Source organism: Calidris pugnax, unplaced genomic scaffold, assembly GCF_001431845.1.
Source record: "Calidris pugnax isolate Ruff unplaced genomic scaffold, ASM143184v1 scaffold26, whole genome shotgun sequence".
Classification (NCBI taxonomy): domain Eukaryota; kingdom Metazoa; phylum Chordata; class Aves; order Charadriiformes; family Scolopacidae; genus Calidris; species Calidris pugnax.
Genome location: NW_015090765.1, coordinates 1,086,820 through 1,112,099, shown reverse-complemented (window position 1 = coordinate 1,112,099; position 25,280 = coordinate 1,086,820). Strand labels below are relative to the sequence as shown.

General features: G+C 37.3%; 1 protein-coding gene across 1 annotated transcript; it reads right to left on the bottom strand.

Annotated features, from left to right (window-relative positions):
• Positions 1-1,670: 1,670 nt before the first annotated feature.
• Positions 1,671-25,238, bottom strand: CTR9 (CTR9 homolog, Paf1/RNA polymerase II complex component). The gene is made up of 25 exons (XM_014935952.1): positions 25,114-25,238; positions 23,385-23,483; positions 22,655-22,894; positions 22,098-22,215; positions 21,361-21,450; positions 20,196-20,344; positions 17,964-18,071; positions 17,385-17,492; positions 17,039-17,275; positions 16,204-16,293; positions 15,972-16,100; positions 15,694-15,877; positions 12,989-13,077; positions 12,553-12,738; positions 12,286-12,373; positions 11,890-12,038; positions 9,602-9,718; positions 9,287-9,432; positions 7,321-7,392; positions 5,550-5,685; positions 4,837-4,983; positions 3,928-4,085; positions 3,513-3,609; positions 3,047-3,159; positions 1,671-2,768 (listed from the first exon to the last, which is right to left on the bottom strand). The coding sequence occupies exons 1-25, from the start codon at positions 25,156-25,158 to the stop codon at positions 2,360-2,362; spliced, it is 3,504 nt and encodes a 1,167-aa protein (XP_014791438.1). The 5' UTR covers positions 25,159-25,238; the 3' UTR covers positions 1,671-2,359.
• Positions 25,239-25,280: the final 42 nt, after the last annotated feature.

Below are 25,280 nucleotides of genomic sequence, written 5' to 3'. Positions count from 1 at the left end.
TTACATAACCTTAATCGTCCCATTAACCCTCCTAATCAAAGAAAAGAAAAAAGTCTCCAGGGTTCTTTTTTTTTCCCTTTTGCTCTGTAAAAGCAGGGAAAGAGGGAAGTAAAAGCATCCTGTCCTCTTTCTTTCCCTGCTGATTGGCCTCATGCATTTCAAACCCTAATCCATAACCTCTTCTTACAAGCCTCCTTTCTGACTCTGGAAAGCTCAAAAAATGCACTCGTCAGACAAGAGGCATATAGAAACCTCTTATTTTACACTTACTAAAAATATTTCTGTAGCTGGATGTTAGATCTGAACCCACTCAGGACTTCAAAGACCTAAATTTTACCTGCAGAAAATACATTTTGCTACACACAGCACCAAACCAAGACCTTCAGACCTTTCATAAGAAAGATACAATTAATAACATGATAGAGAAGGCTATAATAGAGGAGGTGTATCTGAGGCAGAGAAAAGATCCCATAGTAAGTGCTGCACATCTTATTTTTCCTTCCTGTTGTTAAAAGCTGGTTAGTCTCATACTTGCCATTGCTGCTACTGTTCCAGTTGTTTCACCTTGCTTGGATGCAACTAAGGAAAACTAATGCATTTCCTCACACTTCTTCACAGCTTCCTAAGCTGACAGTGTGACACTCCTTCCTGTTGTTAAAAGCTGGTTAGTCTCCTACTTGCCATTGCTGCTACTGTTCAATTTATTTCACCTTGCTTGCATTAGTTTTCCTTAGTTGCATCCATTTCCTCACACTTCTTCTCAGCTTCCTAAAAGAAGCAGTGTGACATCAAGTGTACATACCTCATCTGTCCACTGCCTCCTTGGGACTCTGAAGGAAGTGAGCACCTGGGTCATGATTCTCTTGAGAGGAGAATCATTTTCTACAAGGGCCACAAATTTTCCTCAAATTTTCTCAAAGCTATCTAGCTTCCAGTCTCGGACAGTGGCAAATCTTCCACCTAAGTGACTCTATGAACAAGAAGACTGAGTTAAGATTCAGTTTTGCTCTAATCCAACAAGCACGATGGCTATTCTTCTATTCTGAACGTTACCAAGCATCTAAGTTTTACCTAAGACCACATATAGAAACTTCATACCAAACTGAGCCACAAAAAGAGACATCTTAACTGTTCTGCATTCTGCTTTGTCTGCCATGGTTACCAACAGCCCATACACAAATGAAAAAAACATACACAAAGAGAAGAGCTAATGCTCACAGCCAACCAGAAATAGCAGCATGGGAAACTTCATTTCCAGTTAGTACTTGAAGTGAACTATCAGCAGTGACAATCTGGACCTTCTAAAAACAAAGCAATATAGTTTAGGCTATAGAGTCCATTAAAAACAGTAGTAATATGCTAGTCAGATCTGTAAAATCTTCTTGTAGCAAATTCTTAACATAGGAATTGATGACCAATGAAAAAAATGTAGAAAAAAAATTTTGCAGAACTGCAGGGAGAAATTCAAATTCACTTTAGTTTACAACACAGCAATTTTTCATTGTTGCTCCTGAACATATTATATGTAAAGACTTAACTCAAAAAAGCATGTACTTAAGCTAAAATAAAGTTAAGATTACTTCTTCAAAACACATTCATTTGTCAAATTTAACATTTTCAGGTTTTCTGCTTATACCTTTTAAGGGGTAAAATAAATCACTCCAAGCAAATAAGCAGAAAGAGTTTATTGTGACACTGGCAGCTTTACCTTTCTCAAGTAATACTGAGTTCTCTAAATTTTTTTCAACTGCCAATTTAAATATTTCACCTACATCTGCATCACTACTTTAGAAAATTTAATATCCGCATCTTTTCACCTGATTTAACACAAAAACAGAAGCAAAAGAACAAACTCTTGGAAACATAAGGAGTTGCATCATGGCAAATGTAATCTTTAATAGAAAATAAGAAAAAGAAATCTCCCTACTGACCTTTATTCAGAACAAGGAAAAAGATAAATATCCACAGCTCTTTGTTCCACTTGGTAGGATTTTAAGATCCATCTATGCATGTATGAGCACAGAACACACAGTTTTAGCCACACTGGAACCACCTAAGCAGAGGTTTTATGTTCCATAGTTTTTACATGCATTCCATCCTTGGTGTGTGCTGATTATAGTACAGGGATTCTGTTCTTCATCTACAGCAGCTTCAATACACCGTAAGCCAACTTAAAGAAACATCCATTAGTTGCTAATAGAAAGAATCACAGGAAGGTCTCACAACAGTTTAGCAGAACATTAAGGGTGTTTTTTTTTTTTTTTAAAATCACAGTTTTCAAATATAAAAATCGGATTTTCCCTATAACTGAAATATATTTACAAGGACATTTTTTTAAAAAACGGTCTGTCGTTTCGATCTAATCGCTGTCATCCGAACCTCCTTCAGACCCCTCCTCGTTGGATCCTTCTGGTTCAGATTCGTTACCGGATCCTCTGGCAGAGCCCTCGTTGTCGGATCCTCTCTCGGAATCCCTGTCGGAGTCGGCGCTGCCAGAAGCTGGACGAGATTCGTTTTCCGAACCTCCGGACCGACTTCTCCCCGACTGCACCGACTCGTTGTCAGAATGCTCTGAATCCGACCTCCTCCTTTTCCTGGCTGGCCTGTCACTGTCAGAATCCTCCTCGGATGGGTGGACGCTGGATCTCCTTGGACTACCTGCTTCACTACCAGATTTATTCCGGTTATCAGAATCGCTATCAGACACAATGCGCTTACTGTGCTGCTGTTCCCCATCATCCGAATCGCTGTTGCTATTCCTAGCATGTCTGCAGGGATCGCTGTTGCTATTCCTAGCATGTCTGCAGAGAAAAAAAACCAAAAACCAAAACAACCCAGTATTAAAAGATGCTATTCGTAGCTTAAAAACAAAATGAGACACCAGGATTTGAGCATTATCAGAACAAGAATGAGTAGAATTAATTCGCAACAGAAAACAACAAAAGGCTTCTCATTACTTTTGCATTATCTCGTTATTAACACTGCAGTTTCTCTTAAAAGCATGCACTGAAATTTTAGTTCATACAAGGCTAATTAAGGTTCTTACCCATCGTCAGCAATTTTGAGTTTATCCTCATCAGAAGAATCGTCGCTTGACGAAATGATGGCTTTGGATTTGATCTTCCCTTTCATTGAAGGAGGCAGACGTTCTGGTTTGGGCTGTACAGGGGGAAAAACAAAGGGGTTTCTCTTCATGTGGCTGGCTAAAGGATAGTGCCAAAATGATGAAACATATTCAGAAAACTGTTCATGCTTTTAACAGTTATTCTAAAGGCATTAGATCTAATTTTTCCATTCACTATCACTTAATTCTAGATGGCTTTGGAAATGCCCTTTTCAGCCTTGAAGCAGTTATAGCACCAGAGGAGAAGGACAAAAAGAAGCTCAAAGGCAGTTTGCTACAAGAAGTTTTGTTGTCATTTTCAGCATTAATAGATCTCTCTTGACTAGGGTAATGCTGAACTCCAACTGCATATTTAGAAAGCGATGCAGTTATTCAGGGTTTAACTTACAGCCTTCTTTTTCTCTGCTTTGGGTGGACGTCTTTTTTTAGGTCTTGGACCATTTTCATGTTCTTCATCATCGCTCCCCTCATCTGCTTTCTGAGGTCTTAAATCAGAAACATATTTTATATGATGTAAAGCAGAACATTAAAAAAAAAACACACTTAACACATACAGTCGAAATCAAAATCAAAAAATATCAGTCTCAAGTAACACACAGTTGATCAAGTGCTACTCATACTTATTTGCAGAGTTTAGGTCTTATTTGCTGTTTAGGTCTTATAACGAGCATGTGTAAATAAAAATTAATAATGTGAACTCTTGCCAACAGTACATTTTTTAAACAGTTATGAAGGATTGCATGAAAATATACTTAAAAGGCGTACTATTTCTTAGGGGAGCCTAACATTAAAGTATTGATTACCTCCTCCTCTTTTTCTTCTTTCTTTCACCCTCTTCTTCTTCCCCATCTTGTTCACTACCACTGCCCTTCCTCTTCTTCTTCTTTCTAGACACGGGCAGATCTTCATCGCTGTCATCATTTACGAACTCATCAAATTCCCCTGCTCCTTTTTTGGAACGCTGTAATAAATAAAAGCCCCACAATACAGCCTATTATTCACCTTCTAGATAAAAAGGTACCAGAAGACAATTAAAAATGGAAACTTTATCTGAACATGTTTTCAAAGATATGAAAATACAGACCTTCTTGTGCCAACTTCCCATAATCACTATACTGATGTCACTAAGAAACTGATTCCAAATTGGCACATAATAACACATTCTTATTCTGTTATTTTAGCAATTAAATAGAACAGATTTTGGTGATATCACCATGCTTGGAACTTTAGTATAAATTCCAGCTCTTACATTTGAGAATTAAATCTGTGCAATTTCACTCAGTGGAGCCTAGGAGCACGAAATTAAGAACCTGTACTACTGCAAGAGACCATATATCAAAAGGGGAAAATGAAGGAGATCTAAAAAAAAAATAAAAATTTAAAAATATATCTTCTACCCTGCCTCCGCCGCCGCCACGTTTCTTTTCCTTTGATCCTTCTACTTCACCAGTGAACATCAGGATATTCTTGGTTTTCTCCACATATTGAGCTCTTTGTTCCAGAAGTTTCTTCTGTTCTTCTTTTTCTCTTAGGCGCTTCTCTTCCTGAAACAGAGAGAAAACTAACAATTACTACTGTATTTGCAGCATTGCAGTGACCATAATTGCGAGGATATAAATTATTTTCCAAGAATTTGAAAAATTGACTTTTGTCAGTTTATGTCATAGCAGAAGCTTCACATGGCAATAAAAATTTAAAAATATATCTTCTACCCTGCCTCCGCCGCCGCCACGTTTCTTTTCCTTTGATCCTTCTACTTCACCAGTGAACATCAGGATATTCTTGGTTTTCTCCACATATTGAGCTCTTTGTTCCAGAAGTTTCTTCTGTTCTTCTTTTTCTCTTAGGCGCTTCTCTTCCTGAAACAGAGAGAAAACTAACAATTACTATTGTATTTGCAGCATTGCAGTGACTATAATTGCAAGGATATAAATTATTTTCCAAGAATTTGGAAAATTGACTTTTGTCAGTCTATGTCATAGCAGAAGGTTCACATGGCAAAAAAAAAAAAAGTTTTCTGTAAGCCTATGCTAGAGTAGGCAAAAGTCCAAAAGAACTGTCACACCAAGTGTTTCCCCATTCAGCCTGTCATTAGAGAAATTTGATGGCAGACCTTCTGGAGCACAAATTTGATTTCATTATAAAAATAAAAATCTATTTCTGTGGATATGGAAAGAATGAGTGAGTGCCACCTGTTATTTCATTATAAAAATAAAAATCTATTTCTGAGGATATGGAAAGAATGCCACCTGTCAGCTATAACATTTTCTTACTACAATTAAGAAAAATAGCTACCGGACGTTCTATCAGTAATACCAGGTACCACCCCAGAGCAACAGGAACATATACATTGTTGACAGGTATACCTTTTAAAAATATACTTTAAAAAAAAATATTAGTATACAGTTACGTAACAGAATATAACCTGCTCTTTAAGTAGTTTTTGGCGGAGCAGCTCCTTTTCTTGCTCTTGTTTCGCACGCAGCTCCCTCTCTTCTTCATCCTGCTTGCGTGCTCGAGCCACATGGTACTGGGCTTGACTGAGTAAGTCAGAGCATTGCCTGTAACATGCAATGTTTTCAAGTAAAGGAAGGTGGCAGGCACAGACTACAAGAAGAAACAGTTTTATAATGGGCATGCTTCACAACACGACCCTCATATCACCACCAACAAAAAAAAACTACTTGAAATAGCTAAAAGAGTACTACAGATTTCTGGAGCAGCTCCTTTTCTTGCTCTTGTTTCGCACGCAGCTCCCTCTCTTCTTCATCCTGCTTGCGTGCTCGAGCCACATGGTACTGGGCTTGACTGAGTAAGTCAGAGCATTGCCTGTAACATGCAATGTTTTCAAGTAAAGGAAGGTGGCAGGCACAGACTACAAGAAGAAACAGTTTTATAATGGGCATGCTTCACAACACGACCCTCATATCACCACCAACAAAAAAAAACTACTTGAAATAGCTAAAAGAGTACTACAGATTTCTGAGGAAACTAAAGCACTTTCTGGAAAGCTAGTTTATCTTTAAATTGCAATATAACATTTCAAAACATACCGCTTCACGCTTAAAGTTTAGCCAATTCATATACAGAGTAAAGGAAGGTGGCAGGCACAGACTACAAGAAGAAACAGTTTTATAATGGGCATGCTTCACAACACGACCCTCATATCACCAATAAAGAAAAAAAAAACCTACTTGAAATAGCACAATAAAAGAGCACTACAGATTTCCATTTCTGAGGAAACTAAAGCACTTTCTGGAAAGCTAGTTTATCTTTAAATTGCAATATAACATTTCAAAACATACCGCTTCACGCTTAAAGTTTAGCCAATTCATATACAGAAAAACCCCACATGAACATAAAAGGAATCATCCCAACTAATTTGGAGAGCTTCAAAAGCATGATTAATCAGAACTCGTATTTAATCAGAACATACTAGCAAATCTAATCAGAAAGGTAGGTAGAAATTTTATCTTAAAAAAACCACAGTCGTGTAAGGTTGCAGAAAGTGTTCAATCTCATGAAACAGTAAAGCAAGGAACTTTCAATACCCTCTTAGCTAATATTACAATGACATTTCATTTAAGATTAAAATTTTCTTCTCTGTACAAAGTGCTTTAATGATACCCATTCAAGATGTACAGTGCATGATGCCCAACAGATGTTATTTGTATATGGCTATGAAAAATCTTAGAAGAACATGTAAAAAATGAAGCACAGGGCATAATGACTGAAAACTTAACAGATAAGGAAACTGATTTGAAAAGGCCTGTGTACAAACTCGTTACCCTGAGCAAAACTGAAAGCAGACTAGACTCAGCAAAAGCTTTTCATGTTTCCATAACTGACCCATGCTATTCACCCATTAACTGCCTCAAAAAAATCTCCATGAAAGGAAACCTGCTGCTAAATTATTATGTTTAAAGTCAAAACAATGAGAGCTAGAGACGTTTAAATAAATGTCACTGCACCCTCACCAACAGAAAATTTGCCATTAAAACCTCTAAAGTTTTGCAGGCTTCAGCTAATGGCAGACACCGCATTTTTTGGAATACTTTTTTTATTAAAAAACAAGACAAAAAACATTCCACTTGGATTTGTTTGTGGTTTTGTAGTTTTTTTGTTTTGTTTTGTTGTTGTTGTTTTTTTTGGGGGGGGAAGAGAGGAGGTTGGGTTTTGTTTTTTTTTTTTTTTACCTGGCTTCTGTAGCAGCAAGTGCCAAGTCAAATCTCATCTTGTCACCGACTTTACTCAAGTAACTGAAGTACCTGGAGGAAAAAACACCACCACCACAAAAGCAAAAATGGCATTACTTAGGTATTTATTGTAATTTTGTCTTAAAACAAAGCATTTACTCCTGAATTACAATCCTATAAAACTCAACTGATGAGGCAAACCTCACCAATTTTCTCTGTGTGCAGCCCCTTTTAATACAACAGTATAAAAGTACAGAGTTCTCCAAATCTGAAACATTCTAAAATCACTCTAGAACAAAAACTCAGAAAAATTCTAAAGATAATTTTAAGATTTCATTTACTGGCTCCCAGCTATGAATACACTGCTGACCCCAGTAGATTTACTCCTTATCAGTCACAGCTTAAGCGCTTGAAACCAGCATAAGAAAAGGAAGGAGAACTTATTTTTTCAAAATCCTTCCAGAACAGCCTCCTTGCACCTGTGAATACAATAGGCCCTTGTGAATACAACACACCTTTGGGTAGATGGGTAAGCCATGATAATCAGTGTTTTGAGAACAGTTTCTCCAATTTATTTAAAGGAAAACAACTTTCTTACTTTCCAGGTTGCCACAGTTTCTTCCCACATTCCAGAGATACTTTAAATGAAGTGATTTTGTGCTAGACTGAACTCAAGTTCTTATACATATGAAAAAAGTAATTCCTTACTCAAGTTTTAGATTATGGAAAATATTTTCCAAAATGTGACAGGTATTTGAATTTTTAGTTAATGGGTACAAAATAAAGGCTTTCATGCAACTCTCTCAAGACAATAAATAACAATCTTCTAACCGAATGTAAGTTAGAATTTGTGTTCAAATGTTTTGTTTGCATTATGTAAAGCACTAGAATTGGGAAATGTTTACTTGTATGAAAGGCTTGCTTTAGTTGACAAAATTACTGAAAGGCAACATCTATCCTTGACTTAACAGCAGAGGTACGAACACATAAAGCAAGCACCAACTACCACCAGCAATACCTAGGAACAGAGTGGTTGAAAGATTTGTGTTCAAATTAATCACCTTGTTTTCTGCCTGAGATTTTTTTTTTTTTTTTTTAAGAGAACTAAAAGTTCTGAAACGAATTTAAGAAACTGCTTCTGTTCATAAGCCACATGAATCCTTTGGCTTTACTTACCAACAGGAGACCAAAATTAGTTTTCAAGGACTACCGGTTATTAACTAGGCTCATATAATATAAACAGATTTGCTTTTGAGCCTTATAGGTTGTTTTAAAAGAAATCAAAAAAGTATTACATTCATAGGATAATTTCAACTTTTTTGCATCTTCCAGGAAGAAGTGCATCTTGGTCATAGTAATACAAAACCCTTTGAGAAACAGGTATTCATAACCTGGCCAAACAAAACTGGCTCTGGTGAAAGGTCTGAATGCTTAGTTTTGTAAGGCCCAGTCTTTGTTTTCCTACTAGAAACTCTAGGATTACATAGCTTTTCATAGAGATAATTGCTCATTTTTTCTAACCAGATTTGTGACCTATGCTGTAAATTTACTGTATGGGAACAACAAAATAGATTATAATGACTAGAAATAAATCAGCTGTACCTGTGGGCTAGCTCCAGTTCTTTCACAGCGTTAAGCACCTCCTTTAGATTGCTTTTTTCATCTTTCAGGACAGAGGTAGCTAGTCTTTGTAGCACTAAAGCCACATTAAACATAAGGACTGTATCACTTGGGGCTACATGCCTGGCCCATAACCTGGCCAAACAAAACTGGCTCTGGAGAAAGGTCTGAATATGCAGTTTTGTGAGGCCCAGTCTTTGTTTTCCTACTAGAAACTCTAGGATTACATAGCTTTTCATAGAGATAATTGCTCATTTTTTCTAACCAGATTTGTGACCTATGCTGTAAATTTACTGTATGGGAACAACAAAATAGATTATAATGACTAGAAATAAATCAGCTGTACCTGTGGGCTAGCTCCAGTTCTTTCACAGCGTTAAGCACCTCCTTTAGATTGCTTTTTTCATCTTTCAGGACAGAGGTAGCTAGTCTTTGTAGCACTAAAGCCACATTAAACATAAGGACTGTATCACTTGGGGCTACATGCCTGGCCTGTAAATAAAAAACATGACTTTAAGATACGCTACAACATGATGCAGAGGTATATGGAAGTGACATAAAGAGAATACACACCATTATTTTAATCCCAGACTACCAAATTCAAAGAGACAAACATGCATCAACTTACAGTAATGTGACTTACAATGTTTTATATTTGTACCTTTAATAAAGTTTGTTTGCATTCCTGTAATTTGCCACATTTGAAGAGTGCCCGGGCCAAATATAACAGCACTTCAGTATTTTGATGCTTATAGAACTTTCTGAGGCAGTTTTCATACTGAAATGGAAAAAAAAAAATAATCAAATGAAGAGGTGACAATGGTTAGTTATTTTGGTTAGCTAACTCCAGCAAATGTTTCTATTCCTAAAAAGTGTTATTGCTAATATGCCTTTTGTTTTTAAAAAAGTGTGTCATGCTACATAGACACCTCCTTTTCACCCATCAGAAAAATTTTTCTGCTATTCCATAGTAAGTACCTGATTTTTCTGGAAAGTGGCAGCAGTCCAGGAGGCTCTTAAAATACAGGCATAGGTCTTAAAATACAACAGAATACTTTGCAAGTACTACCTATTGTAACTAAGTCCAAGAAACACGACTCATTTTAAGAACACTCAATTATTCTCCACAGTAGGGAAAAGGGGGAATTTATTTTGTTTATCACTACAAGATACTTTATAAATCAAAATACATTTAAACCAGTAATTCCATGTCTGATGAAATTAGTTAAAAAGAAATCCACACCTTTCAGACAACTCAATGTCAAATTTGTTCCATCCACCTAGCTGACTAACTCGGCACATTAATAGACATCTGGTCATTCTAAAGCATAAAAGAAGACTCACGACTATAGGTTTTGTCAGTCTAGAATTAAAGCTTCAAACAGTTATGAACCTCATCCCTTTCAGTAACAAGTGACTTTTGTTTGACACACCTTTTTTCCTCCAGGAATCATTCACCCTTTCTAAACCTCCAAAATAATAAGAAATACCAAGTAATTTTTATTTCCAGCTCAAATACAGAAAATGCCCTGAATTGTGATGCCTGAAGTCACTACTCTTGAATCGCACTCTATTGCGAGTGCCCAATTTTCATTCACCTTTAGAGTCAAATATTTTGTATTTAGCTTAACTCTGCCTTGGACTTGTATGCTTTATGGCAGAGAACTCACTAGAATAATTCTTGTGGCTTCAGTAAACTAGGCTATTAAATTAAATTCACCTCCCCTTGAGTCCAGTATCACGTACTTCAGACCGTGGCTTGTGCCAACTGCATAGCAGGACCCAGGGAACAATAAAACACCTGAGTAAATAAACAGGTTTCTACTAACAGCTTTACTTAAATAAATTAGCAAATGAGTACAATATTTTGCTCACAAATCAAAAGGTGAAAACATAAAACACCTGAGTAAATAAACAGGTTTCTAGTAACAGCTGTACTTAAACATATTAGCAAATGAGTACAATATTTTGCTGACAAATCAAAAGGTGAAAACGATACCCAGTTTCCCACTGTAATTCACTGCTTAAAAGAAGATTTTCATTAGGTTTTTTGTAGACAAGGTGTTAGTGGACAAGTAGACAAAGTGTTAAAAAAAACAGACCCTCTTCAATCACAAGGGACCCTCTTCAAACACAAGAGAATGAATCTGTGCTACCAAAGCTTGTTAACAGTACTTCACCAGAGGACAGCAACTACTAAAGACTTAACCAGGTAACAAAGGCCCAGTATCCCTTCCTTATAACCATCACAAATAGCGCTGAATTAAGTATTTTTAAGCCTCAACGTGGACTTGATCTTAATGAAACCAGTTTGTTCTGAGCTTCTGCCCTGTTTAACGTATACTTTTTTTTTTCAGCTTACTTGTATGCTTTTGATCAACTGAGTCAACATAATTAGAACAGGCTGATACTTGGAAGTTAACTTGGTTGAGCAGGTTGAACCAAATGACCTCATCAGATTTCTTCCAACGTGAATTACCTTATGATGTTAACTGTGGTGAAAGAAATCATGGCACAGTCAGCTTTTCAGACAGCTCTGATTGTTATTTATGCAATCATTTGTAAGAACAAAAATAGGAAGTGTTGCTATTTAAAAAAAATCCCAGCAGCAAATTGCATTTACTTACTTCAGTAACATCTAAATGTAAATCACATACAGTAACTACACTGAATGAAATCTGACTAAAAAATAATTCCAAGACCAAATTCTACCCCAATTATGTTTTAATTCTGCTACACAAAAAGTGTAAAAGTTGGTAGGTGCTTTGTTACCCCTTACACTTGGTAGTTTGTTTTTAGATCTAGACTTGACAGCCAACAGCATGCTAGAAATAGACCTATACCTTGTTACAATATTATTCAGAAACTTTTCCTGCTGCTATGACAGCAGAGAAACATCCAGAGGTCATCTAACCCAGCATATTATGCAGTTCAATTTAGAGATCTTACCATTTGGACAGCACTGATGTACTGTTTCTGTTCTACGTAGATGTGTGCCAAGTTCAGCCACACATCACTGATATCTGCTGTTGCCTCTCTCACTTGGGCAAAAACATCACGAGCTTCACGGAAATATCCTTTATGCGCCAAGACAGCTCCTAAGGGGAAAGTATTATGTACAGCATAAGCTTCCAGGTTCACATACTATCTACTCATACCAAAGAAAACAAAATATTGCCTGAATAAAGTTCCCCATCAAAAACTAAATGACAGCTGCCGTATCAAAGCTATTCTTTCCTGTGCTCTAGTACATAGCATTCAGGCCCTGCAAAAACAATCCTATATTCAAGCACGAAACATAAGAATATCATCACCTCTGAAGGAAAATTAGAGTCTAATATTCACCTATGCCATTAGCAGCATACAAATTCTTTGGATCATTTCTGAGTACTTGCTTGTAGATGGCTAATGCACGGTCTTGATGACGCTTCTCCTGCAGAAAGAAATATTCCAATTGATCACTCATTTCTAAAATGGGGTATTAAGAGACCTACCCAGAAATTTTATAGCCTATAAGATCCCAAGAAGGATCAAGTAAAGGCTCTAAGCAGCTAACAGCATACAAAAACTAAATAAATAAAACTGCACACAGGGCAAACAGATGCCCATTACCTTTTCTCTGTCTCTTGTGGGTTGATGTAGAGTCTGCAACCAGACATTGCCAAGAGCCAGCATGGAATAAGTATCATTTTGTGTGGAGGGCTGCTTCAATATTCTTTCAAATTTCTTCTGTCCTGGACCCCACTCTTGTTTAGCCAAATGAAGATTGCCAATCAGAGACCAAGCATCTGGATGGTCCTAAATAAAGATTCACTGTAAGTTGTAAAAGTACTGTTTTCCCTTGCAAGATTACTTTTCCATGTACAAAATGTCATTTTTCTTAATTAGGATTCCATACTTAAAAAAACCACAACAACAAACAAAACAGAGAGCAGACTGCAGTAGTTCTCTCTTCCTCCCCTAGTTTATGTGAATAAACAAAATAAAAATAAAATTTTACGTTAGCATTTAAAGCTCTTTAACTCTAAACACTTAAAGGGTTACAAACCTGATTTATCTGAAGTGCTTCTTTAAACCAATCAGAAGCCTCATAAAAATTTCCTTTATCCCTGGCCATAGCTCCCAAGCGCAAGTAGCCTAAAAATAAAGATACAAAATAAAATAAAAAACAGGAAACAGGCTGAAGTCATCTCAAACATAGGAAATACTGCCCATGCATGACTTTCAAAAGCATTCTTTTTCTTGATCTGCTAAGGCCAGCAAACATTAAGACACCTTTCATATTCTATTCACAATGAGAAACACCACGCAAAGAAGAACGTCCATCCACAACAGTGACACAAAAATTGCAGATTTCTAACAGTTAAAGTAAGGTAAATGTTTTTAATTGGTTTCGTAGGTTAAAGATGATTGAGAAACCTCAAAGAAGGATACATCAGTTACCATAATACTTGTCCCTTCACTTTAAAAAGCTCTTCCATCTCCATGAGCTTGGGAAGAGCATTAGTTAGCAGGTGATAACAGAAAACAAGCAGGGGAAAGGCTATAGACCAGGCTGGGGGATGCTGTGTGCTGTTGCTTGCTGAGCAAGGGTTACCACCTCGCCTTTACAGCAAGTACCACCTGCCAGCTCTTAGGCACAAGAGCAGAGTGAGGAGAAAAAACAGGATGCCCCATAGAAGCTGGCCTAACACCCTCAACAGTCCTTCTTCCCTGAAAGAAGGCCAAGGTCTAAGATAAAGCAATTCTCCCTAAGGGTCTCTATTTCCACCCGCATAGGTGGAGTTGCGGAGCCTGGGCATATCAAGTGGATGGCCTTCACTCTACCTAAGTGCTGAGGCTTTGATAGGGTTGGGGAGCAACCAAGCAAAGGCACACGAGTCTAGATAAGCTAATTTTGCTAGATTTTTGGGGTACAGTATAATTTACCAATAACTAGAAGGCTTAAAGCAGGAGATTGGATTACAAGGATGATGCAGGCCTTGAAAAAAAGGTAGGAAAAATAGCAGGTAGGTAAGCAGGCCCCAAAACTACTATAAAAAGTGAAGACACATAATGAGACCAGCACACACTGTAAATAGGAAGACTTTTGGTATTATAAGGACAACTGTGGAACTAAAATACGAAATGTTTCTTACAATCAACGTAATTAGGATGTTCTCTTAAAATGTTTTTATACAGCTTTTCCGCTTCATGAAATTCACACATCGCCTCATACAGTCTGGCAAGGTTATAGGACGTTGTGACAGAGATACCCAGTTTCCCACTGTAATTCACTACTTAAGATTTTCATTAGGTTTTTTGTAGATAAAGTGTTAGTGGACAAGTAGACAAGGTGTTAAAAAAACAGACCCTCTTCAAACACAAGAGAATGAATCTGATTGTGCTCCCAAAGCTTGTTATCAGTAGTTCACCAGAGGACAGCAACTACTAAGGTCTTAACCAGGTAAGAAAGGCCCAGTATCCCTTCCTTATAACCATCACAAATAGCACTGAATTAAGTATTTTTAAGCCTCAGTGTGGACTTGATCTTAATGAAACAAGTTTGTTCTGTGCTTCTGCCCTGTTTAACGTATACTTTTTTTTTCCAGCTTACTTGTATGCTTTTGATTAACTGAATCAACTTAATTAGAACAGGCTGATACTTGGAAGTTAACTTGGTTGAGCAGGTTGAACCAAATGACCTCATCAGATTTCTTCCAATGTGAATTACCTGGATGGCCTTCACTCTACCTAAGTGCTGAGGCTTTGATAGGGTTGGGGAGCAACCAAGCAAAGGCACACGAGTCTAGATAAGCTAATTTTGCTAGATTTTTGGGGTACAGTATAATTTACCAATAACTAGAAGGCTTAAAGCAGGAGATTGGATTACAAGGATGATGCAGGCCTTGAAAAAAAGGTAGGAAAAATAGCAGGTAGGTAAGCAGGCCCCAAAACTACTATAAAAAGTGAAGACACATAATGAGACCAGCACACACTGTAAATAGGAAGACTTTTGGTATTATAAGGACAACTGTGGAACTAAAATACGAAATGTTTCTTACAATCAACGTAATTAGGATGTTCTCTTAAAATGTTTTTATACAGCTTTTCCGCTTCATGAAATTCACACATCGCCTCATACAGTCTGGCAAGGTTATAGGACGTTGTCACAGAGATAGCATTGTAATAATGCTCATCATGTTCAGCTTCTGCTTTTGCACGATCCAGCGATGCCAAAAAATATTTCTAAAGCGAAAAAAAGAAAAGGAATAAAGCACTCCAGCATATTGTTAAAGGAAAACTTCTTGGTGATCAAGTCAAACTTTGAGTAATTACGTACCTTCGCTTCTCCCAGATTTCCCAGCCTGAAGTGCAGAGCACCCACATTATTCAAAATCTCTGGTGGGACATCAGCCTGTACTTTCTCTTGCAGAATGCGTGTGGCTGTACCATAGGCTGACAGTGCACCCTTTAAAAAGAAAGAGACAGTTCTGCCCTGTTTAACGTATACTTTTTTTTTCCAGCTTACTTGTATGCTTTTGATTAACTGAATCAACTTAATTAGAACAGGCTGATACTTGGAAGTTAACTTGGTTGAGCAGGTTGAACCAAATGACCTCATCAGATTTCTTCCAATGTGAATTACCTAAGCAGGCCCCAAAACTACTATAAAAAGTGAAGACACATAATGAGACCAGAACACACTGTAAATAGGAAGACTTTTGGTATTATAAGGACAACCATGGAACTAAAATACTAAATGTTTCTTACAATCAACGTAATTAGGATGTTCTCTTAAAATGTTTTTATACAGCTTTTCCGCTTCATGAAATTCACACATGGCCTCATACAGTCTGGCAAGGTTATAGGACGTTGTCACAGAGATAGCATTGTAATAATGCTCATCATGTTCAGCTTCTGCTTTTGCACGATCCAGCGATGCCAAAAAATATTTCTAAAGCGAAAAAAAGAAAAGGAATAAAGCACTCCAGCATATTGTTAAAGGAAAACTTCTTGGTGATCAAGTCAAACTTTGAGTAATTACGTACCTTCGCTTCTCCCAGATTTCCCAGCCTGAAGTGCAGAGCACCCACATTATTCAAAATCTCTGGTGGGACATCAGCCTGTACTTTCTCTTGCAGAATGCGTGTGGCTGTACCATAGGCTGACAGTGCACCCTTTACAAAGAAAGGGAAAATGGATGGAAGAAATAAGAAAACAAGCTCTATGTGCTCTTATGAAAAGCACACACATAATTCACCAAGTGTATATTAATAATACCTGTATATCAGTCTGTTCTAGAATTTGGGCTAGCTCAATCCATGCCTCTACATCATCGGGATATTGTTCTGTGACTTTCTTCAGATGTCCCTGAAAACCAGCAGAAAACAATTATGCCTCTTTGTGGATACACAAACTGTTTTTAAAAATATAAATAAAATCAAAAGAAAGAGTGAAGGTGTTAATATCAACATTAGAAGATACACCATGCTGCCAAAGAAAACATTCTAAACATCTCCACAATTTGGTCACAAAAAAAAAAGGCTTCCATTAGTTTTCTTCCTTCATTATTGTACTTTCCTGTAGAACAAAACATCTGCTTAAACTCTTGAGGAGCAGAAACTATTACACCAACAGGAGAAGCTAGAAAAGTGATGTCTGACATTTTTTGCATTTATTTACCCAACATTAGATTTAAAACGCCCTTCGTTTAAAAAAAGCCTAACATTGTCCTTCCAGCTGAGCTAAGAGAAGTGTTTCCTGGAAATCACTAGCAAATTTGCTGTCTTCAAGAAATCACCAGCTAACTTACCATCCAGAGAATTTTAACATATATGGGAAGAATTCTGTCCTTTTCACAGTACCAAATGCAAACATGAGGCTGGGACTCCTCTAAATTCCTGGACTTGCTTTAGCCAGAGCCCAGTAGGACTTTCAGTTCTGTCCATAAGTTGTGACTCTCCACAGTTAGGAGGATCTCTCATGACAACCAATATAAAAATATTCCTTACCTACAGCCAAGTAACCCTGAGTTTTAATCCACTTACAGTACAGTCTGATTTTCAAGTTCTACTCTTGTACGTAAAAGCATGAGACAGGCAGAAGCAACACTCACCTTTGCAATATCCCGTTTCTCCTGGTCTTCTGAAGCAGCATAAAGAGATCCAAGGATTTTCATAGTCTCATAATTGTTAGGGTATGCTTTCAGAACTTTTTCAAAGCATTGTGATGCATTCTCTTTGTCCCCTCGATAAATGTACATTTGACCCAAACCAAAAAATGGAAGTACAAAAGAAGATGAGGCAAACTGAGTGGCCTGGTAGTAATACTGGAAAGCTTGATCATAATCTTCCTAATTAAAAAGAAGTAAATAAAAATAGGTAATGTTTTCACAGGTATGAACTTTTATAACACAAATTTTTAAGTCTAATCTCAAAGGAGGCTTTTAAAAACTGCCCTACCTGTACATGAAAAGACCTAGCCAGCTGATAACAACTCTCTGCTTGCATTGCTTCAACTTCTGTGTTATGGAAAGCATGAAGAGCCAGGTGCTGCACTTTACCATAGTCCTGAAAAAAAGGAAGCAAAATGAAATTTGAAAGCCTTTATTTAATTTATGGTCAAGTGATATATTATTCATACAAGGACGGCTAGAAAACCCAATAAAGCTTTAGCCACAGTACTGACTAAATTAATAATAACAGATTTAGTTTTAGTAGTTACTGTTCTTTTCTCTATTTCATATTTTTAAGCATGGAAGAGGTAGGAGAGGGGAAAAAACCCAAACTCCAAACGAAAACAAAAAACCCTTCAGGACACAAAGGTGACCTTTACTTAAGAAATAAGTGTACTTTTTCTTGGCTTTCTTGAGAGAAGTTTATACAAAATTTAACTCAAAAACTTTACACTCATCCATCTAGATTAACAGTTCCATATTAGGCACCACTTTGCCTGATGAAATAAGATTGAATCTAACACCTGAATCCTTGCTGTTCAGAGGTTATCGAGTATTTAACTGCAAAATTCCACAGACCTCTTACCTTCTTAAAGAAGAAGTGATTAGCCAAGTGATTCAACACCATTGGGTTACTGGGATCAATTGTGTAAGCCCTAGAGAGGAGCTGAACACCGTTCTTGATGGAATCAGCCTAAATGAAACATTGAAAGGGATCAGCAACATCTCAATAGCTGTATCTTATTAACATGTTCAAAACTGTACTTCAGTCTAGACTGCTGCAGGAACTCCAACAAAACCTTGCTGGTCTCACAGAAAAAAAGTTAATTCAGCTACTAGCTTTTCTCCCTGCAGCATACAGATGGGAAATGTGAAATGAAGCCACCACACAGGCATAGAAAAAAGCACAGCAGGACTTTCTAGGAAAAAAAAACAACCACCAAATTTACTGGTGTCCTTTGACATTTCACACTCGCACTCTGATAGCCTCCCTTCTCCCGTTCAATGTCCCCAATACCTGTTCGGTTAAACCCTTCATAGAAGTTGTTCAACAGCAAAATGAAAATATTCTCCTGTTCAAATTCTAAACCAAGAGCTTCAGATGCTGAATTAAGAGGTGCTAGTACTTAAGTTCTAATTTTAAAAAATGGTAGAAGTTTGAGATGTCTACATAGGGACATCATTTTATCAACTTACTCTTCTCTAAATAAACTTTACAGTTCAAAGAAAGTTTTCCACAGGTACAAATTTGACCTACCTACAAGTTCAAATCCATAACTGATAAAATAATTGTTATTTATTTGGGACACCCATGAGATCCATATACCAAGCATATCAACTTAAATCTGTATTTATTTCTCAACAAAATTATCAAGAACAGCATCTAGTAATCATGTAACACCTGTGCTTTACTTTGCAATTATCATCAGCAGAAAGCTACCTTATTGAACAGATTACGTTTTATGAGGTTTAGACATAAGATGAAGTCTAACAGGCAGCTAAAAATCATAATTTCAGTTTGAAAAGGCACTGTCTTTCCAAACCTACTGTAATAATATACCTTGATTAGGAGATACTGAATAATTCTTGGTTTAATTTTCAAAGGCAAAGCATGTTTATAATCATGCTATGCGTGTGTCTGAGTTCTCTGATAATTTGAGTCTAATGTCCAATTTCAACCAAATCCAGTACATGGTTAGAGGTCTCAAAGCTCCCAAGCGCTTTTATTAAAGAAAACCAGAGATAAGAAAACCCTCAAGGACAACACAGTGTCATCTCAACCCTGATTTGACATCACAGGATCTTCTAGGAGGGAGAAACATTAGAAATATCTAAGCACAGAAAAGACATCAATTAGTAGTTTGCAACTCAGAGACAATCTTTTCGCCAGAGAAAGTGTTCTCCCTCCTCCAAGCCAACTCTTTGGTGTTATACTAACCTTGAAGTGCAAATTGTTAAAAAAAAGTTTGAAGTAAAGCAAAGGTGATATATTTCTCACAAAGAATAAAAAATGTATTTAAATGGGTCAGCTTTTAATTACAGCTTTTCGAAGCTTAAGGTGAGGGAGCTCATCCCTTGACTTTAGTGAAAATACCTTCAAGAAGTAAAAAGCAAGATACCACGTTTCACTAGTTTCTCACCCATGGAATTATTTATGAAAATTTGACTTTAGAGGTTTTTTTGGTTGTCTCTGCAGTTTTAGAAAACAGAACTCTCATGCCCACATTTTTCAGAATTCTTCAGACTTGCACAAGTCTTAATGATTGTTTTTTCCTACAACATAGTAAACTAAGTAATTTCCAGACACTCTGTGCTAACAAAAGATCTTTTAAGGAGCTATGTGTTCTACAGATAGCATAACACTAAGATACAATTATGTAACAATCTTTAATACTTTAAAAAAAAAATACATAAAGGTCTCATCCTCCACGGATAACTTCCTTAGCATGGATTAACCATCTCAGATCTTATGATCCCAATTAAGCTATATGAGCGTATGTATTTTTCTAGTGACACAACACCTACAGAGGTAGGACCACCACTTCATCACAGTTTTATCAGCCTAGTTAAAATTTGTTCTTGCCTGCACCTTGGTTTACCACGTGGTATGCATACCAAGGTAGGCTTGAATACAACTTTAACACTTATTTGAAAGCTTATGTTCCTTAAAGCCCAGCACTAACTACCTGAGACTACATCTTTTACCTTGACCTTTCTGTTAGCATGACACTTGGACTACCTTTAAAGTATAAAAAGTTTGCTTGTTCAGATAAGAAGGAAGTAAAATGAGCATGGATTCTTGTCAAGCCAGACCCACCTCTTTATTATTGAGTTCCAGGACAGCCAGTCCAACCAAAGCACCCACACATTTTGAATTGAGCTCCAGAGCCCTGCTGAACGCCAAGCGAGCTTTTTCCAGCTTGTTCAGTTTCACGAAGCAGTGGCCCATACCTAATCGAACCTCAGCTAGAGAACAAGATGACACCATTCAGAATCCCAAAATTTCAACTTTATGACTTTTTAACATTCTGGACATCAATTAAAGTGAAAGCACAATTTGCAATATTTCTGTAAAACGTGTAAAGCCATCTAACGATTTACTGTTTTTAAAGGCAGCCTCCCACACTTGGCAGCAAAGCTAACTTTAACAAATCAGCAAGACTTCATTTCTCCGTTGCTCTCCAAACATTGGTCTCTATCTCCAAAAGACTCTGATACTTAAAAAATAAAAAAAAAAATAACTTTTATGGAAACATATTTAAAAATAATAGATAAAGACATTAAAAAATTGCTAGATGAAAGGGCCGGAAATTTCTCAGGCAGGGTAAGTTCACCTGAGACTACTAAAATACAGAAAAATAAACAAGTTAGATAGACATTTCTCCTCAAACAATCAACTGATTCACTGCTAACAAAATGCTGTTCATCATCCTCTAACTTCCATGATTGAGTACAGATGAACTAGTACAAAGAATTCACATTGTGTCTGTGTGAAAAAGGAGAGCAAATGAAAGATGTTTGTTTAAAAGTAAGGCTTAGCTTTCTAAATTCACTTTTGCAGCAATGATTCCTATGCTAAACCAGACTACAGACTTTTACTTTTCATGTCTCATTTCATTACTAATGCTAGTACATCATTTTCTTAATAAATAATCCTTATTTCAAAAGCTTACAGATAGGTTCTGCAAGTCTTGAACAGTCCCTCTGCTGTCCATATAATTATAATTTCTCTTACAGGCAACTTCTCATTTTCTGATAGCTCTAAAGCAAAATGAGAAAGTATTTTCCTAAACACAATTTCCTTCCCCAACAATTAAGGAACACTTCAAGTCAACAAACAACTGAACTCCTCTATAACGAGGGCTGGGGATTTTTTGACAAATATAGATCACAAAAAAGCCCTTGGGTATTTGAATTAGGAAGACTTGAGCTAGCTTGCAAGCACAGCAAATACTTCCACTAGCAAATACTTTCTGTCTTACCTGGGCAACCTGGATTGGTACGCAATGCTTTCTTGTAGTAGGCAAGAGCTCCTCTATAATCTTTCTTGTTGAAAGAAATGCATGCTTTACCTGTTACAACATACCAGGTATGAATAAATCAGAAATATAAACAAAGCAGTTACAAATCTGAAGCTCAAAAGTATTATTTGATAAATTTGTACTGTGCCGATTTTCAGAAGTTAGAGTTAAAAACTAAACAGAAAATTCAGACAGCTCCAACTTTTGCTGTCTGTGATGATGTCAAGTATATGAAAAAAAAGAATCAAACATGGGAACACAGTAAATTTACATTTTCATGGCTTTCTGCAGAAACTTAATTATTTCCTGATCCAGAGCACAGACATTTACTAAGACTAATTAGTGAACAAATGAAAATACAAGTATTGCAGCCCACTAACCCCTCACTAATGGTATCTCCACCTTTGACAGAATTTGCAGCTTCATCAGCATCATCAGGGAAACATAATTAGTTGGACTGGATGGATGCCTACGGGTCTCAGAAGATGCCAGCTAGCATTATACTTTTTCCCAGCTTTTTCACCTACATATACTTTCCAAGTTTAAAGTAACCTCTGTCATGTGTTTCTGATCAAAAGTGCACACTTTTTTACCACATCCTTTCTACTCACATATGCACCCTCTTCTTAAGCACATAATTCATTCCAAAACTCAACTGCAGAGACCAAGTTTTTACACAAATACCCATAAACTCATACCAAGAAGGGCAGGAATATTATTTGGAGACTGGTTGAGCACAAAGTGGAATTGTGCATCAGCTTGGTCCATTTTATCACCTTCAAGGAGACAAAAGCAGGCTCTTCCCAACAAGTGATTCTAGATAAGGAGAAAAAAATTTGTATTATGTTTTGCTTTGTAAAATAGGAAGATTAGATCACGTGAAAGATTAACTGGCTATGCTATAATGCTTTCTATGATTAATTTATTTCTCTTCCATCAGAAATAAAAATAAAACAAAAAGGGTCTTTATCATCCACTTCTAAAGTTCACATATTATTAAGAGAGTAGCAACCAATCCTTCCTTCCCAGCCCCCCAAAACTGACTGACATAGTTCTATCAGGTGTCCCAAGTTACAGATAATTATTCCTAGTAGCACCACACACATTTCAGATAATTACAAGTTTTGCTTACACGTACTACCCTAACAGACTTTAAGGGGTAAGCAGTTTCTATCTGCCTTAAGGTGAATCAGTATTGTCTTCTCATCACTAAGTAATTTACAAATATGGATTTTTAAACAGAATTTGTTTTTACCTGATCATACATGATAATTTTGTCAGCCATAGTATACAGTAAGGTAGCTTGTGTAATGAGCTCCTTCTTGTTGTCTTTGTTCTTTTCCTTTCGAGCCTGCTGTACATAGTAGGCTGCCAGAGTATCCAGACACGTCATCTGATCTTTCTCATGGTCTCTATAGTCCAGGTTACCATCTATGCGTGCAGCTTCCAACAGCTTCACAAAGTCTTCTGTTTTTCCTTGTTTGTAGTATTCCAGCTAGAAAACATACAGTTTTAACAGACAACACTACCCCAGCAAGTATCATATCAAGTAGATGCTTTACATGTCCCAACTCAGTATTTTTACGTTAAAACACAAGTCTTACAGATATTTATAAGTGAAGAATCAATTGTTTTTCCTCTGAACTTCTATAACATTTTGCACATTTTGCCGTACTTTCTATTGTACAGATGCTGCCCCCTCCTTTTTTGCGAGGCGCATACCAAAAGGCACAAACCAAGAAAACTATGGATTGAGAAACAAAAATTATCTTAGAAAGTAGGCATTGTTTCATGAAAAAAGATGAAATTAAAATCTTACTATACACATGTCAAATCAGAAATATCTGGCCCAGAATCAGTGACTGAATAAGCCCATTAAGTTCCTGTTCAGAATACAGTTATCCCTGGTCATACAAGTAAGGAAGAAGAAATTATTATTTGATCTGAATATAGTATTTAAATATACAATTTGTATATATACTAACCGCTAAGGCAATCCATATGTGCAGTTGAGTGTGCTCCTGTTTCAATATACTTATAACTTCATCACCCTCAGGTAACTGATCGAAGTCAAGCTCAATCACCTAGAACCAAGCAATATGTATTTTATTTTCACAAAGCATTAACAGTGTTATCTGTCACTGAGGTCAAAGGAAACTGGACATCTCAGAGCACAAAACATAATTATTTGTGTTTAAACAAGGTTATGGACAAAGAAAGAAGCGATAACGTATTGTATTCTATACAAGACAAAAGTGATGGCCTCTCACAAACATCAGAGATAAAGCAACCCAAGGTTTGGGATGCCAGGCAGGGAGAATAAGCAGAGATGCTAACTCAACTTCTTTCAATATAGACTTCAGGCTTAGAGATTTTACAGTTCACTTTATAACCAACTTGACTGCACACTTGAATTTTTAAAACTTTTCCTACAGGTATATAAAGATCTAGCATACAGTCAAAATCTTCCATGTAATCAGGTGTCAGAGAATCAATACCAAAAACTAAATTTTGTTAAGTCATCTTTACGCCCAAGAAAATGATGAGATTACTGAAGTGCCAAACACTATAAAGAATGGACTAAATTTCTGAGTATTAACAACCATAGTCACCAAATGACATCAACAACTTTTCATCATGCAAGCATTATTTTGTAAGTACTATTTGCCCATGTTGATCTACTCTTCTGAGACAGAAAATGAGGAAAAAGGAACGGATACTCACAAGGTGGGATGTTCAAGAACACAATTTAACTGCCTGCTCAGTCATCCTGTTTTAATATTAGTCATCTACGTTACAATTTAATTTTACAGCAAAAGATGCAGTTGCTGTTCCCAGGCTTGTTACCCTGATTACCAACGCATGTTCTCTTTCTCTGAAGACTGGATTAGAGCAGTCTAGTTTATAAGGGTTTACAGTTTTAACTGTGCAAAACTTGAGAGTATCAGCAAAAATACTTCTGCTTCTGTTGTTCTTTTTAGTTTTGTCTTGCACAGATAACGATGCTTTTAAATTTGGGCAACCCTCACCTACTAATAGTTACTAATGAGAAATAGATGCTACCAACACAGCAAATGAATATGGAAGTAAAGAAGGTCAGTTAAAAAATAATAAATGCATTTTATAGCAATCTTTAGTGATTACTCCAGAACGTCAGTCCTGAATAGCAGCTCCAAGATCAACTATTCATGTTGACACCTCAGACAAATTTCTGTCAGAGAGAAAAGCTCTCCAACGTGTCGCCTACGGAGAGCAAAGTACCTTTCGCGGGACTTAAAAAAAAATCAATAGCAGTCGTATAGCAAGTTGTGAAGAGCACGGATACATATATTGACAAAAACCATGTCCTGCTGTTTCCAGCGGCTGGCCATCATCAGCCAGCCCCTAGGCAAGGACAGGGAGGTTATGGCTAGCAGAGGGCTGACACCCTTCACCTCAGGGGCACCGGCAGCTTTGGGTTTTCTTTTCGCGAAGCCATACACCTGCGACCCCAACAACTCATTCCTCTCAGGGAAGGGAGCCACACTCCCCTTCGAGTCCGGGACAAAACTACGCGAGGAGGCGACAAACGCCTATTGTGTAAATCTAAATACCTATTATCTGACTAGATTAGGTGCTGTAATATTGTTAATACATATTTACAGCTTTTTAACCTCCCCCCCCCCTTCTCCCCCGGACCAGGCCGCGCCGCCGCCTCACAGCCCCCCGACTCGCCTCATCGGTGTCCCGGAGAGGGATCTCGATAGACCCCCGCGACATGATGGCGACACCGCTGTCCGCCGAACCGCCAGCACGCAACGGCCCGTCCGGCGCCCACTTCCCCTCACAAACACCGACTGACCCGGATGTGCTCGGGCCGCGGGCGGGGGAGGCGGGCTGGC